The following is a 15,705-nucleotide window of genomic DNA, read 5'->3' on the forward strand; positions in this document are numbered from 1 at the left end:
CGTTCTCTTGATTTGAACCTGCTTGATTATTTTTTTGGGTTGAAATCTAAAATTTACTACAACAGAGTAACTAACAGTGATGGTTCTCAAAAAAAAATCATTCCACGACCAAGTTGAAAGTATGATTTGAAATGTTTCATGTTATTTTGTTCGCTTAGGGAACTTTGAAAATATATTATTTAAAAAAATATCACAGAAATTTGTTTGATGGACAGAACATTGAAAACTCTTTCAAGTGGGATTTCACATGCACCCCCGTTTTCTGTCACTCATATGGAGTTGAAAGGGGTATATTTTTACAACCCGCAAATTATGATAAAAAAATGTCATTTTAAAGTTGAAAATTGCATGTTTCAGGATCATTTAATAACATTGTTTGTTTAGCTAATAATGAATTAAGCCTAACTTCAGGGATGCATTGTATTAGAAGTTTTATTAGGAGCATTGATTGAATCTAAGAGAATATTTTGGCTGTGCAGCTCTTAGAAAACCAAAATTATAGATACACTTCAGACTGTTCTGCTTTCATTGAAATAGTCAATATTGTCAAAACTTGGTTGACTGAAGCAGAAATTTTTTGAGTCATCTTACTGGGTGACACTGGTAGGAGACTTCAAAAATATTTAATGTTTATATCAGAGAATAAATTACTTTCTAGCATAGGCGGTGAATCCCTGACAGTTGCCCAAAATAATTATGCAGTACTCTGGTTCAGAGGTAAGGAACTCAACATGGTCTTCGGACTGCAACTTAGTTTCGCAAGGGTTGGTAGCACAGTCAACTTTTTGGTTATGGAATCCCTTTATAACTATGTGCTTGACAAAAATAGTAATGGACAGCAAGTTCTTGGAATCGTCCTATTCATCTGTGAGTACGAATTTTCATATATATTGAGAACATTTTCAGGCTGAATGAAAAAAGAATAAAAAAATTATATTAACTATGGAAGAATGGTTTCAGCATCTGTTAGTGTAGCCAATCCTGACAAGAATCCAGAACAGTTGAAACTAGATCCTCTCCTAGGACCGCACCTTGTGACCTGTGCCACTGCTATTTCCCCTATAATATCCTCACTTATATCAATATTCCTCTAAGCATACAGTTTATTCCACCTTCTATTTGAGTGGTCAATCCTTCGTTTCTTAATGCCTGGATGAGTTTGCGGTCAACTTTTTTTATTTCTGTAATTATATTCTGCTTTTCTGTGGCCTGACATAAAACCTTTTCTGTTGGCATACCTGCAATGAAATCTTACTGCTTTCAGTGCAGTTGCCAGTGATATAATCCTATTATGAATGTCAAGTAATTTTTTAATGTTTCCAATGCAAATTTCATCAGTTTGAGGCAAGACTTTCACCATATCCTATTCGCTTGTCATAGGATTTGGAATTAAGCTAGCCCTAATCAATTTTCATGTTTTGGGTATGTATCCGAGAGCCCAACTTGCTTTGAGAAATAAACACAGTTTATGGAAAAGTTTCAATCCTTTTTGCAGCATTACTGTATAAATGCCATCTGTTCCCATCCACTTATATTGTTGAATTCTCATCGAAATATGCCGCATTGACTGTAGCCAATGCTCACCTCTTTCATTGGTGTCAGTGTTTCTCTAGGTAGGTGTGCATTGCAACCAATTATGAGCTGTGAACTATCTACTCAGCAGGTCTTCACATTTTTTTTCATTGTTGAAGAGCTATGTGATGCTGATTTTCTCAAGATCGCCTTCACTGGTCGCCTTTAATTTGACCTCCATTTTGTTTATATCAGAAAAGTAGCTCAATAGTAAAATATTTATTCTTTTCAGATTAAAGGGGTTTTTCCTATATTTCAAATTATGTATAATCAAAATAATTATGTCTGAAGTACACGTTTAAATTGCTTTTCAATATACATTTATTATTTGTATAAAATATTTGTGAAGTTATAGTGCATTCAGTGTTACTTATACACTCTCGGACAAAAATATTGCACATTTTATCTCAAGATTTTTTTTCATGTTAATTTATTTTCCCTTAACACGTTATATATTTTTTTCTACACCCATACTCTAACAATACACTTATATGACCATAATCCGTTTCATAATGATATCCATTATGATACACATTTTTCATAACGATACAGATTACACAACACAACAAAAAAATATTTTTTGAATGTTTCCTACACTAAATTAGTCAATTTCTACTAATTTTGGGGTGATAAAAACGAAAATAACAATGAAAAATTTTTATTAGCTCCGGTTTTTGAGATACACAGTACTTAATCTTAAAGAGTAGTTATACTATACGTGAAAAGTGAAAGTACATAAAACAATATTGTTATGTTTCTTTTAGAATATTTTAAGTACAAAATTAATAAAAAAAAAACATTATTCTTAGTGCAGACGCTGTCTGTACTGAGATATTTTCACATCATGTTTTAGATGATTCCACTGTTGTAGTCTTGACCCTAACAGCTCAGCCTTTTCCTTAGACAAGCGAAGATCTCTTATAAGGTCACTCAACTCTGCTTGACTAATTCTGTGCGGATCACTAGACCTATCGCTTACCTCAAAATCAGGGTCATAGGATGTAGAAGGATGGGTTGCTCCTTCTAAACAGTCTTCATCACCTTCCTCTAAAATTTCATAGTTTTGGGGTGGAGAAGGGACTGACAAATTGTCTGAGTGTGGTACAGGCCAAAGAGCAGATGGGAGATTAGGGTATTTAACCGTTCCTCTTTTCTTTATAGATAAACCTTGCTTAATGGGAGGAGTTAAGCAGAAATAACAGTCGTCTGTATGATTGGTAGGCTCACGCCAAACCATAGGTACTGCAAAAGCCATTGCCCGGTTTTTATTTTTCAGCCACTCTCGCAATATGACGGAACAAGAATTACAACATATATGAGGAGCCCATGATTTATCTTGGTCCCCAACTTTCACACCAAAATAATGTTCATAGGCTGTCTTAACGATAGGTGTCATTTTACGTTTCTGAGCCTTAAATGTTATTTCACCACATATATAGCAAAAGCTATCGATAGAATTCACACACTTTCGAGGCATTTCAGATCAGCAATTAAATTAATTCAAAAATCAACTTCACACGATAATTTCAATAGCAACCACGTGCGTACAATTGACAAACTCACATAGGTTATGTTTACTACTTAAGAACAGCTGATGAGAGGGGTGTTATGTAAACAAACATGTGTACCAACTGTTGGTGATGAAATATTTCATTTGTTGAAAACTCAATATACATATATATATATATATATATATAATATAATGATACTATATCTTGAAAACAAGAGCTAATATATAATTTTTATGGTCACTTTCGGTTTTAACACGTGGAAATACATTAAAATCATCTAATTTCAACCCCGAAACAAAAACTTTGTTGTGTTGTGTTATCAACCAATAGAAACCCATAATTTTTCAATCAAGAATCCTGTTCCTTTGTTTGTCCTAGATTCTAACCTAAGTAACTAATTGCTTTATTTGTCAAAATCAGTTTTCATATTACCTACCTATATTATCAAAATGTCTGAAAACAGCGATATAGAAGGAATACCATCGACTCCAATATTTTTAAAAGATCAGATTAATTACAGTTGTTATATTCAATATAAATATAATTAGAATCTTTATAGTTTTCATATACCATGATAATACCATTAAGTTTGTGTTTTTTTAAAAAAATATGAGTCAATTACTGTAAATGCGTTCAATACAAATATAATATTTATAGTTTTTCATTATTTATCGGGTTTAGAAAAAATAGCGTATGCAACTCTCATGTAATGGTTATTAATACACTCGCATATACCATACAAAACTCTCCTTCGGCTCGTTTCGTATCCCGGTTAATGCTCGTGTCTTAATAACCATCATTACATGATCGTTGCATAATATACTATTATTGATAAATGTTCAAAGGCCAAAGTATTTTGCGTAAATTTCCATTCAGTATAGATAAAAGAATGCTTGGACATAGTCGCTATAGCTGAATAAGTAAAATAATAGTACAATGAATAGTGTGCCCTTGCCACTATTAATGTCTATTGTTTTGTTTATTGTTGTCAAAATGACATTTCGAGTATGTATTGATTCTGTAGTTTCCTTAGTGAGATGCCGCATTTGTGCAAATTAGTTTGTGTTTAAATTGTTACTTTAGTCAATGAGGGATGCAGACAAGAAGATATTGCGGGAAGATTGCATATCCATCAATCAACTGTTTCTCGTATTGTGAAGCGATACATTGAGACTGGGAAGTACAAAAGTCGGCCTGGTCAATGACGTAAGAGATGTACAACGCCAAGAGATAACCAACATATGAAAATTAATTTTTGCGAAATCGCACGATGACAGCTTCTCATCTCAGAGCACAAGACAAGTTAACATAAGTGTCAAAATAATAATAAGAAGACTCAAAGAAGTTAGTTTAAATCCAAAACGCTCTCCCAGAGTTGCTAAGCTTCTCCCATTACAACTGGAATGAACATCAGTGGGAAAAATTATTTTCACAGATGAAACAAGAATACAGTTATGGAAACCAGAAGAACGTCATCGAGTATACTGAAGATCTGGAGAACGTTTCGCAAAATGTAATCTTGTACATAACGTTAGCTTTGGTGATGTTTCCATTATGTTGTGGGGTGGCATTAGTTGGGACAGTCGAACCGAGCTTATAGAGGTGAATTTGATAATGAATGCTGACTGGTACATACGCAACATCCTTGAAGAGCATGTTTTACCTTACAGCGGCTTCATTGGTTACAACAATTTCGTGCTAATGCATGATAAATCCCGTGCACATGCTGCATGAACAGTCACCCAGTATCTTGAAGTTGTTGGACTTGAGGCAGTGGAGTGGCCAAAAAACAGGCCTGACGCAAATCCCAAAGAACATATTTGGGACATCCTAAAAAGACATACGAACACTAAATCCAGCTCCTAACTCAATTGCAGAATTAAGAATTGCTGCACAGGAAGAATTTAATCGAAATCCACAAAAAACCATCAAAGACCTTGCGGAGCATGCCCAGGAGGATACAGGCTATTGTTAGAGCTAGGGAACATTAATTACTGAACTGTTATTATGTTGCCTTGAAGAACTTTCATTTTGTCGTCATTATTGCTTATTCTGAATAAATATTATTACCAAAACTAGTATATTCTTCAAGTGAGCTATAAATATATATACTTCAGCATATACCATTTAGTAATGAAAACTGCCAGAAAAATAGAAATAAACATGAAATCAAGGCTTAAATTAAAATTTGCAATATTTTGTCTGTGAGTTTATATAAAGGAGAATGGAATAAAAAGTATCATTTACCTCATTTTTTTCACTATTCTCATATCAACATTCTCATAATCTGTATTATAAACAAAAAACTCATGATTCATGTTTTATTTTACAATAATTTTTACGAAATTATTATTCATAATGAAACTAATGACTGACAACACAAATACTTGAAAAAAAATCACTTTTGTGACAACTATAAACGATTAACAGAAACGCATCTGGTTAGTTGCTTTATTTTCAAGCCACACCAGGACTACTTTCAATTCCAGTGCCGTAGCACGTCAACAATAATTAGTACCACATGCTTTTAATATAATAATAATAATAATATCGCTTTTACTATTTCATAACCAAAACAAAAAACAACATAACTTATATATTCAACTTACAATTGAAATAAAGGGCCAAGTTCATCGTCCGTAATGAAATACATCATGGAAAATGTTCTTCCACTTAACCCTGAAAAGGGAACAAATAAAAAGAAAAAGAAAAGAAAAACAAAAATAAAACTGTGATTTTTACATATAATGTTGTTGTAATGTAAATACGAATAAACACCTTACATAAAAACGTTTATTTCACTGAAAAAATAATTACCATTATTGAAAAAATATAGATGAGAGATATTTAGTATGTAAAACTCTCAATAACTAATTCTGTTATTAATTTTTTACTATATGAAATAATCATTTTGGTGAACATTACATTGCTTACTTGCCATGGGAACTTATTCTTTTCTATATTGTCTATTTTGTCTAATTTGATCAGAAATACTGATAAGTTTTCCATGATCAATTTACCAGACATTGAAATGAATTTCGAAGGCAGTATCCTTTTAACATTCTGAAATCAGCTACCAGAGATAACATTTCAAAAATATTCATTCTATTCAGGAAGAACAACTCTAACAAGTGTTTATTTTTTCCAGCTTGTACAACGTGTTTATTCTCCTGGTTTTGCTCTATTATTATGGGAATATTTGACAAAAGAGTAGAAAAAGTTACAAGGAGGAACGAAACTGTGTCAGGAGAAGTTGTAAAGATAACAGACGTCAAAGATTTTAAAGCAAGTTTCTGGCTAGTTTGCGTCATTTGTGTCTTGTTTTATTGCGCAATTTTTCCTTTCATCACAATCGCTAAGTGAGTATTTGGAGAAGGTCCGTCTCATTTAGTGATGGGCATAATCAATAGTCAGATGATAATTCGAATGATTATTTGTATTCTAATGAAACAGCAACATGAAATCTGTAAAAAAAAATAGATGTATAATCCGAATGATGATAGTCATATGAATATGTAGGTAGTTTTTAGCAAAAACTACCTGAGATATTATAGAAAGTATTTTTTTTTTCGGTGAATTCATAAATTGAAAAAAAAATTGGTTTCTACTTATGATCAAAGGTACAGAAGTTACAATTCTAACTTAAAATCCAACCAGTCTGCTTTAGAATGTAAAAGTAGTTTTGTGGCCGATGATCTCATTTAAAATGTTTAGCTCTGATGGTAAAATGTGAATATGTTCTGGTTGCAATGATAAATAATAATAATGACAGTGTAATGGAAAGTATGCTGAAAACGGTAGTGGGGTTATAAAAATCAATTAATATCTATCATAGCTGATCAATATGAACAAGTGAAAAAAAAATTATAGATGAAGAACAAAGAAAAATAAAAATAATTCCGAAACTAGATACCATTGAAGATAAGAAGTTAATTCAGAACTTTGTCTCGTTCAGGAATGGGAAGATTTTGGTTAGGAGAAGTGTAAGGAATATTTCGAAAAATATTTGATGACACTTTTGTTTTTTCAACAATTTGATGATGACGCTAATCTGGGTACGCTAATCTGAAAACTGGCGAGTCATTTATTGGGTATATTCGCAATGTTTATGCTTATGAATTTCCAAGGATTCCAAATAATTGCGTTTTCAACCCTTGCTTGCATAGTGCAAAATTTCCGATTCAGGAACTTGTGATTGCATTCCAAGGAATTGTTTGAAAACGTCGAATCATTTTTACCTAGTCTGGAGAATCTTTCATGTTCAGCATACCGTTTTGTTATTGTCTCACATAACCACTATTACACTCCGGACACTAAAGTTTATAAACTCCTGATTTCTCCATCTTGTCCACTTTGGTATTACAACTCGCCGGTTTTCACATTAGCATACTCACATTGTCACAGGTAAACAGATTCAGGTACTCAGTTAAATTAAGGACCGTCTTTTATTATCTACAGTTTTGTATAGATATATAAGGGTTAACATTGTTGATGTTTTAATTTTGAAAATGTCTGTATAGGACGAAACTGCAGTATCGATAGTTACAAATGCAAGTGGTATAAAAGCATAGGAAGTTTTATTTATCTTTCTTCGTAACAAATTTATCACTATAAAACTTCAAAACTCGCAGTATTTGTCTAGGTATTGCAATTAATATGATATAACATATCAGTATTATTTGACGAAAATGCTTCAATAGATCCAATCAAAGACATTTTTCAAATTTCACAAACTGGCGGCAAACATACTTAAATTCCAACATTTCTATTCTCTCTGCACTTTTCATGTTAGGATTAGTTAATAGAATAACAGACTTGTGGAGTATTTGACTCATCGCCAATAATTCTTATATTTTTTTATTTATATTCAATTAAATTCAGAAAACATGACTAAATTTTGATACTTTTCAATGATGATTTGCTTGTCTTTTGTCTGTTAACCTGCTGTTTTGTCCTTAACCAGTGTTAATTATATATATAACACAAAACAAATTGTCACATAACTTAAAAACTTTCAGTTCATTTCTTAACACTTCTCTGCACCAAAACTGCAACAATCTTTTCAACTTACGTTTCACCAACCAAGTTAGTTGGTGAAGTAGTTTTCAGCTCTTGAAGACGCCAACTTGGTTTGTGAAACACGCATCGAAAAGAGTGTTGTAGTTCTGGTGGTTGGGAGCATCTCCTGAGGAAGCTAACTTGCTAACTTTTAGACAGTTTCCGATTATATCAAAATTTCATATTAGAATATACCAAGTTTTGTATCTAAAATATTTTCATACTTTTTCAAAGCTTAGGAAACAAAAGCTGTAGATCCTTTTAATATAAAACCTTATTCTTAATAATAACCTGAAATATTGTTTTAGGGAATTTTTCAAGGACAAATTTAATTTCTCCCAACAAGGTGCCAATACTTTAAGTAGTATTATTTACATCATATCGGGTGTCTCGTCTCCAATACTGGGTCTTATAATAGACAAAATTGGAATGAACATCACTTGGATTTTTGTAGGTATTTCTGTCACCATGGGAGCACATGCTTTATTAGCTTTTACAGTTCTTACCCCATATATCGGAATAGTAAGTATACCTTTAATTATTTGTTAGTTGTATTCATTTTATAAACACTAAAGAAATAATATTTTGGAATTGGAAAGTTGAGCAAGTAACTACCCAGCAGCTCATGAAGGGTAAATGACGGCACTTTGAGAATAGCTAGTAAGGTGACAATTAGAAAAATAACATATTCTCATCACCCAAAAGACACGGGTCGATAATCCTTCCCAAAAAAAAATGTAGGAAGGCAACATCTGACGGAAGGAACAGATTATAAACACTTGAAAGGAAGCTTAGGAAAAATATGAAGTACCCAAATGACGTCGGAAATGCAAAGAAAAAATAAATATACCAATTATTAAATGTAATGTAATGTATGCTGAAACCGAAAGACATATCTAACGCCAAATAAAGAATATTGACTGGTAATAACTGCCACAACAATGAGACTAGTTTCAACATATGGAACATAGATGAAATGAGAAGGCGGAGAAAATTAAAACTGAATATTACTGGAGTTTTTTCCCAACACCAAATCGTTATTTTAACACCTCGACACGTGTTTCGATTACCAAGTGATCATCTTCAAGAGGAAGATTAATCTTCCTCTGGAAGATGATAACTTGGTGTCGAGGTGTTAAAATAACGATTTGGTGTTGGGAAAAAACTCCAGTAATATTCATTACTACACCGAAGATTCCAAACAGTGCATCACAAGTACAAAAGATAACACTAATTTGAAGTTGATTCGAAAATTGCCTAAATATATAGTTAGTCAGTCCTAAGTGTTGTAAAGTTGAAAACATTTTTAATAACTTAGTAACACAAGTAATCAACAGAATCAGAATGTATGAAGCATTTAATGATTAAGAATATATTTACCGACTGAAAACCAGAAAGGTGTAATCTGATTTGTATAACTACTATTGCACATATTTTTAGGTAATCATGGGTATGTCCTATTCAATTTTAGCAAGTAGTTTATGGCCTTTGGTGTCCATGATCATACCGGAATATCAGTTAGGTACAGCCTATGGAGTGTAAGTTATGTCTTGACAACAAATCCCTTTTCTAATGAAAATTTTTATTTTAGTGCCGGATCATTTCAGAATTTGGGATTGGCGCTATTCTCAATCTTTACAGGACTTATAGTGGACCATTTGGGATATGAAGCAATAGAAATATTTTTCATTTGCAGTTTGGCCGGTGCCTTAATATCTACTGGAATATTGTGGAAGTTGGATAAATCTAGAAAAGAAGGATTGAACATGACTCCTGGCAATAGAATAAGACATCTACAGACAATTAGGTAAGTATAAATGAAACTTTTCATTTTTTATTATCACATAGCAATTGCTGTTGTGTAATGTCTAGTGTGTTTTTCTGGTGAAAAAACAAACATTTACTTTCACTAAATCATTTTGTGTTTACGACCAATCAGCGCCTGAATAGTATTTACTTTCTGCTTTGTGGCCTAAATTGATAACCACTAGGCATTTGATACTATAACCATGTATTAACTCAGATACCTTACAGATACACAGAGTATCAAGTGCCCTTGAGAGAAATATGTTCTAGAGAGATTTACTCAGTACTTTATTGAACACGCCGGAAGAAATCATTATATAGTGATACACTTTTGGCAGTTTTATAAACTGTTGGAAAAAGTTTACAATAACGTGTTACCTAAATATGTTATCATGGATTCCAGTATTGGCCAATTTCATCACATAATTCCTTGATAAAAAGTAATTTTTAGAATTATTTTGATGACTTTTTCAGTTTCTTTGTGACAATCCGCAAGTCGTAGCATATACTTGACTACAGAATGAAATGCTCTAGTCTCAAACGAAAAAGCAGTCCTAGAGAAATTCGAGGCCATACCTAATACAAAACTGTATCACTCGCTAATACCATAATTGATAGTGAACTAAGTCTTTTAAATATCTGCCAAATGTCCCCCATTTGAAAAAATAAATTCATAATAACTTCCTGATATTCTAATGGAGATAGATTTATTCGGTCTAGACAGGAGATGATTATTATCTGTTTACAAAAGGGGTGAAAGTTGTTTTGAAGGTATTAGTTTCTGCATCGTTCTGTGAAATTTGTTTTGCTCAAGTTGTGCTTTATCGTGAACTTTTGATAATCAATATGAATGTGGATGTTTTGAAAAATTTTTTTTTCCTCGACTTCTTCATCTTGATATAAACAATAGTATCGAAACAGAGAAGTTGAAAGCTCTAAAAATTCTTCAAGACAGTAATCTATCCAAAATATAGTTTTTTCATGAACAAATGTTTATTTTTCAGCGAAAATGAATCCAAGAAAGGGTCTCTTAGGAAATTTTCTAATGTTATTATTTAAAACCATTACATTACCCATTACAAATGTTGATATCATTTTAAACAGATCTCAACCAAACAACATTTTATTTTTGCACCTTTTTTTTTTTCAGGTTCATGAAACTGAGTTTCGTTTTTCATCTAAATTTCAAAGTTCAATAATGGCAAACAAATTTTATTAAACTTGATTTTTCAGTAATCTAAAGTCGGTAAAATTAGGAAAAAGTTGCCCATTTTAGAGCTTATTCAATTGAAGTTTTCAAATTTAGAAAATTCCGATTAGTTCCGGAGGTATTCAAGAAGAACCAAAGTTTGCCATCATCGTTTTAATTTTTTTCTGGCATTATTTAAGGAGATATTGAAAAGCACTTTATCACTGCCACTTTTCAAGCAATACAAAATGACGTTTTTCAGATTTTTAATTCGACGTTATGTTTAAGAGAAATCACCAATTTTACGTTTTCATATGGACCAGAAAAAAATTTAACCTTTTGGCGACAATTTCACTGATGTATTTCAATTTTAAAATGCCACTTAAACAACCTCTGATATGAGCAAAACTTTCGACTTTTTTCTCATAGGGTTCCCGATTTTTTTATGCTGGCCCTCCTTAGCTTGGACACAGTGTATATGGATATTGCTTTGTCTACTAGTTTTTCGTTATTTATGGTTTCGTTATTATCAGAATTAAAGAAAAAAAGTAATTATTCATGAAATACATTTAATATCTTCAAAAGACATTTCTTGAGGGGTAGTCAGTGTTTCTTACTGGTTTTCTGTATTTTAACCTTTCATAATTTGAAAAATGAAGAAAGCTATATCAACAGAAAACCTGCTAAAGTGGCAAACTGAAAAGTTGCTTCGTAATATAAGCAATGAAAAGTCCAATTAGTTAGTAAATAAATAATGTATTAATAAATTTTGCCCAAAAATGTAACGGTCAATGTAAAAATTAAATTATTATACTTAAGTTTCTTTAAGATAGTTTACGTTTCGTTTGCAAAATAAAAAGAAACTTGTGAAAAGAGACTCAAATGGGTTTTTGAATAAAGGAATATACCCATTTCCATTTGTGACATTTTTCAGAAATATTTTTTAGGATTTAGAAACGGAAAATTAAGTATAATAATTTCATTTTTTGATAATTATTTAATTTGTAGTCTAAATTTGTAAATACGATAAGTTACTGACTAATTTAAATCTTTGCTGTTTTATATTATACAGTAACATTTCAATTTGCTCCTTACGATACTTTAGCAGATTGTACGTTGATTCACTTTGTTAACTTCTCAGATTGTAGAAGGGTGAAAATCCAGTAAAACGGTAAACTCACAGAAGAAGGATCATATGCAGAGATGAATTATTCCGAGGATTGCATACTAAGGTCATGATGTTCGATCTGACGATCTGATGGACATTAAATATTTTCCTAGCGTATAAAGTAGGTATTTTTATCACTACACAACAAACTCCCCTGTGAGTCGCGAACGAATAAAAAACTCAAGATAGCACTAAAAAAAATTAATGTAGTAAACTGTATTTTATTAGTCTATGGAAAAAGTACACAAAGTAAAAGTTCCAGAATTTTCAAGAGCATAAACATAGGCCTTAATCTCAACTTTGAAAAAATCATGATTAATCAGATCATTTTAGTGTTTCCCAATTGCATTGTAAATCAGTACTTTCCATTCACGACTTCAAGTGATATTCCATGCAAATAATTTAAAAAATATTTTGAATGAAAATTTCAAAACGTGCCTTTCCACATCCATAAACAGAGTATGACACTTAATAAAGAACTAATTGACAATAATACCCGGAGTAACTGTAAACCTATTTCGCACAGATGAAAACTACACAAAATCAAAAATTTATAATTTTCATTTTTTAAATTTATACATCGTCCAAACCAAGAAAAAACCTATCCAAAGGTACGACGTGCACAAAAAAGCATACCCAATAACATATAAATCAAACCTCGCAACACACGCCATACAAAACAAACATAACTTTTCCCCACCAGAAAGCAACTAACTCATAAAACAAGTCAATAAAGGAAACCTTATGGACATCTGGGAAAACCTAAACATCCATAAATTCAAAAGTCGTAATTCACTTATCGAGGAACAAATACAAATCAATACACAACAAGACCTAGCATTCAATATACTACACAATACAATACACATTCCTACAAACAATGAACCTAGAGAAAAACCAATACAAAGGATATTACCTGATGTACCCCAGTACAGGCAAATTTAAAGAGACATCTGGAAGAAAGGAGAGGACAAATACCTGCACTAAGGCGCTCTAACCATATAAAAGAATAAACAAGAAGATAAAACGTTCAGGTTGAGTAGAGCCATGAAAATGATAGCACAGTCTGCTATCGAAAGTGTTCGCATATAATAATTAGAAGGTATTGAAGCTTCAAATCCTTTTTGTGAATAAGTGTTAATATTAAAATACTGGAAATAAAGGAAAACAGTTCAGCATATATATATATATATATATATATATATATATATATATATATATATATATATATATATATATATATATATATATAGAAATACGGAATAATGTTGGGGATGTTCCGTATTTCTCCTTAACTAGTCAGTCAAGACTACCCATCGCTTTATAAATAAATATATATATATATATATATATATATATATATATATATATATATATATATATATGCTGAACTGGTTTTTCCGGGTATTTGATCCGTGTATGTGATATTATCTTTAATTAAAGATGATATCAAATACCCGGAAAACCATTTCAGCATAGTCCTATCCGTGAAAACTTCACATTTACCATATATATATATATATATATATATATATATATATATATATATATATATATATATATATATAATAAGTTTTCAAGTGACCTGGCACATTTGATCCCAACAAAAGCGGTACATATCAGAAATACGCGACGAACTGTGGCTGCTCGTCGTTTCAAGGTTCAACTCATGTTTCGGGCTCATTAGCTGTTATCAGTACAGTATAACCAAGTGCAAGGTAAGGCAACATAGTCCAGGATGAATCGGCGCATGAGTACCGAAAACCAGTACAAAAAATTTTAGACTTATCTACGTTTAAGAGTCGTAGGTTTTTAGTAGTAACAAATATAAAACATAAAATTCTTATGTTTTTATTTAATTAACAAACCCTTCATCTATTTAAAATTGAACTTCTATCTATTGAACGAAAGTCTTTTTTGTGGAAGAAAATCAGTTTTTTATCGACCTTTTTTGGGTATCTTCACCTTCCACAATCTGAAAAATATGAACATTATAAGTTAAGTATTTTTCACAAAGAAAATGTTATTCAGTAACATGTCTTATTCAATAATTTTGCTTATCAAAAAAATAGCTAAGAAATAGTACAATAGAACAAAATATATATATATATATATATATATATATATATATATATATATATATAGAGTTATTTCTTTGCTGATTGCTACTTTTTATTTATCAACTTCTTCGGCAGATGTCAAAGGAGTTTAGAAATGTGAATTGTCGAAGGTGAAAATACCCAAAAAAGGTCGATAAAAAACCTCTATCTACTTTATTATTCTACTTGGAAGAGGTGGCTTTCAAGATCCTACGTCTAACGAATCTTGTTGTAATAACCTGAATTGGTTTGGTCTTGGATTTTTCAAAAAATTGCTGTAAGAAGAAGAAAAACATGATTTTTTATTAGGCAAGTACATAGGAAGAGCTCACAGCACAACTTCGGAGGATGGTGTGTATGGTTGAATATACTATTTTTTCTAATATCGAACAAAAGTCATTTATTTGTGAAGGAAATCAGATAAAGAAGTGTCATTAATAAGATATTTTCTGAAGGGGAACGCTTATCCAGATTAGTTTGTAGATCCAACAATAAATGCAATAGAAAATAAACCGTCAATTAAAAACCAAATGACTACAAACAATAAATCAATAACCACCGACACCTTTCATAACTAACGTTATACCTAATATTCCCGAACTTCCTGAGAATATATAAGACGAATTAGAAATATATGTAACGTTAGAACTCATTACAAACCAAAAAGCACCCTGAGATCTATACTCTCACATACAAAACCCAACAACACAAAGTGAAAAACAAAAAAATGCAGTTATAAGATCACCTTGTTCTTGTGGTAATAATTATATTGGTGAAACTTCAAGACCATCAAAAGTGCTTGAGATTGAACATCGAGATCACATCAGAAATAGACAATTAACAGGAACAAAATTGGAACATATTTTGAAATCAGACGGTAAACATCGAGTCCAATGGAACAAGACGAAAAATGGATCATAATGTTGGAAATATCGGTCAGGATTTACGATTTCTGGTTCTAGATGCGTAAAAATGTTCGACTAAGTTCAATTTAACTTTTAATATATTAAAAGTACAAAAATAGAACACAGAACTTCAATTACAAAAGAAAAACATTATATGTCACATTTATAAAAGTGCAAGTTAAATTTAATTTTTTCACAATCTTGAAGACAGGTTGTTTTTAGTTTCCTCTTATTTTGATAGTAAAAATCATTAGTTACTACTAAATAGTAAGTTTTCTTTGTGAGATTTACTTTGAATTTGCGGAGAAACCTATCCGAGTAACTTAAAAAATTTGCCCTTATTGCACCTATATAAAGTTTTCCATTACAATTTTTTTTTCAGATTCTGGAAGGAGAA

The 15,705-nt window shown here is 31.4% G+C and overlaps 1 protein-coding gene across 2 annotated transcripts in view; it reads left to right on the forward strand.

Moving 5' to 3' along the window:
- The window catches only part of LOC111507976 (lysosomal dipeptide transporter MFSD1), a 36,187-nt gene that overhangs the window by 12,934 nt on the left and 7,548 nt on the right, over nucleotides 1-15,705 (forward strand). Inside the window, exons 4-9 of one of the 2 annotated variants that reach the window (XM_074170613.1) lie at nucleotides 659-867; nucleotides 6,232-6,442; nucleotides 8,450-8,663; nucleotides 9,582-9,679; nucleotides 9,733-9,948; nucleotides 10,952-11,073. In XM_074170613.1, coding sequence (XP_074026714.1) covers nucleotides 659-867; nucleotides 6,232-6,442; nucleotides 8,450-8,663; nucleotides 9,582-9,679; nucleotides 9,733-9,948; nucleotides 10,952-11,006 — 1,003 coding nt within the window. In that variant the 3' untranslated portion in view covers nucleotides 11,007-11,073. Of the gene's footprint in view, nucleotides 1-658; nucleotides 868-6,231; nucleotides 6,443-8,449; nucleotides 8,664-9,581; nucleotides 9,680-9,732; nucleotides 9,949-10,951; nucleotides 11,074-15,705 lie in introns of those variants that run through there. The other variant, XM_074170612.1, reaches the window with a different exon arrangement.

The sequence above is a fragment of the Leptinotarsa decemlineata genome, unplaced genomic scaffold, assembly GCF_025532065.1.
Source record: "Leptinotarsa decemlineata unplaced genomic scaffold, Ldec_3_MD MMD2_P_RNA_scaffold_9, whole genome shotgun sequence".
NCBI lineage: Eukaryota > Metazoa > Arthropoda > Insecta > Coleoptera > Chrysomelidae > Leptinotarsa > Leptinotarsa decemlineata.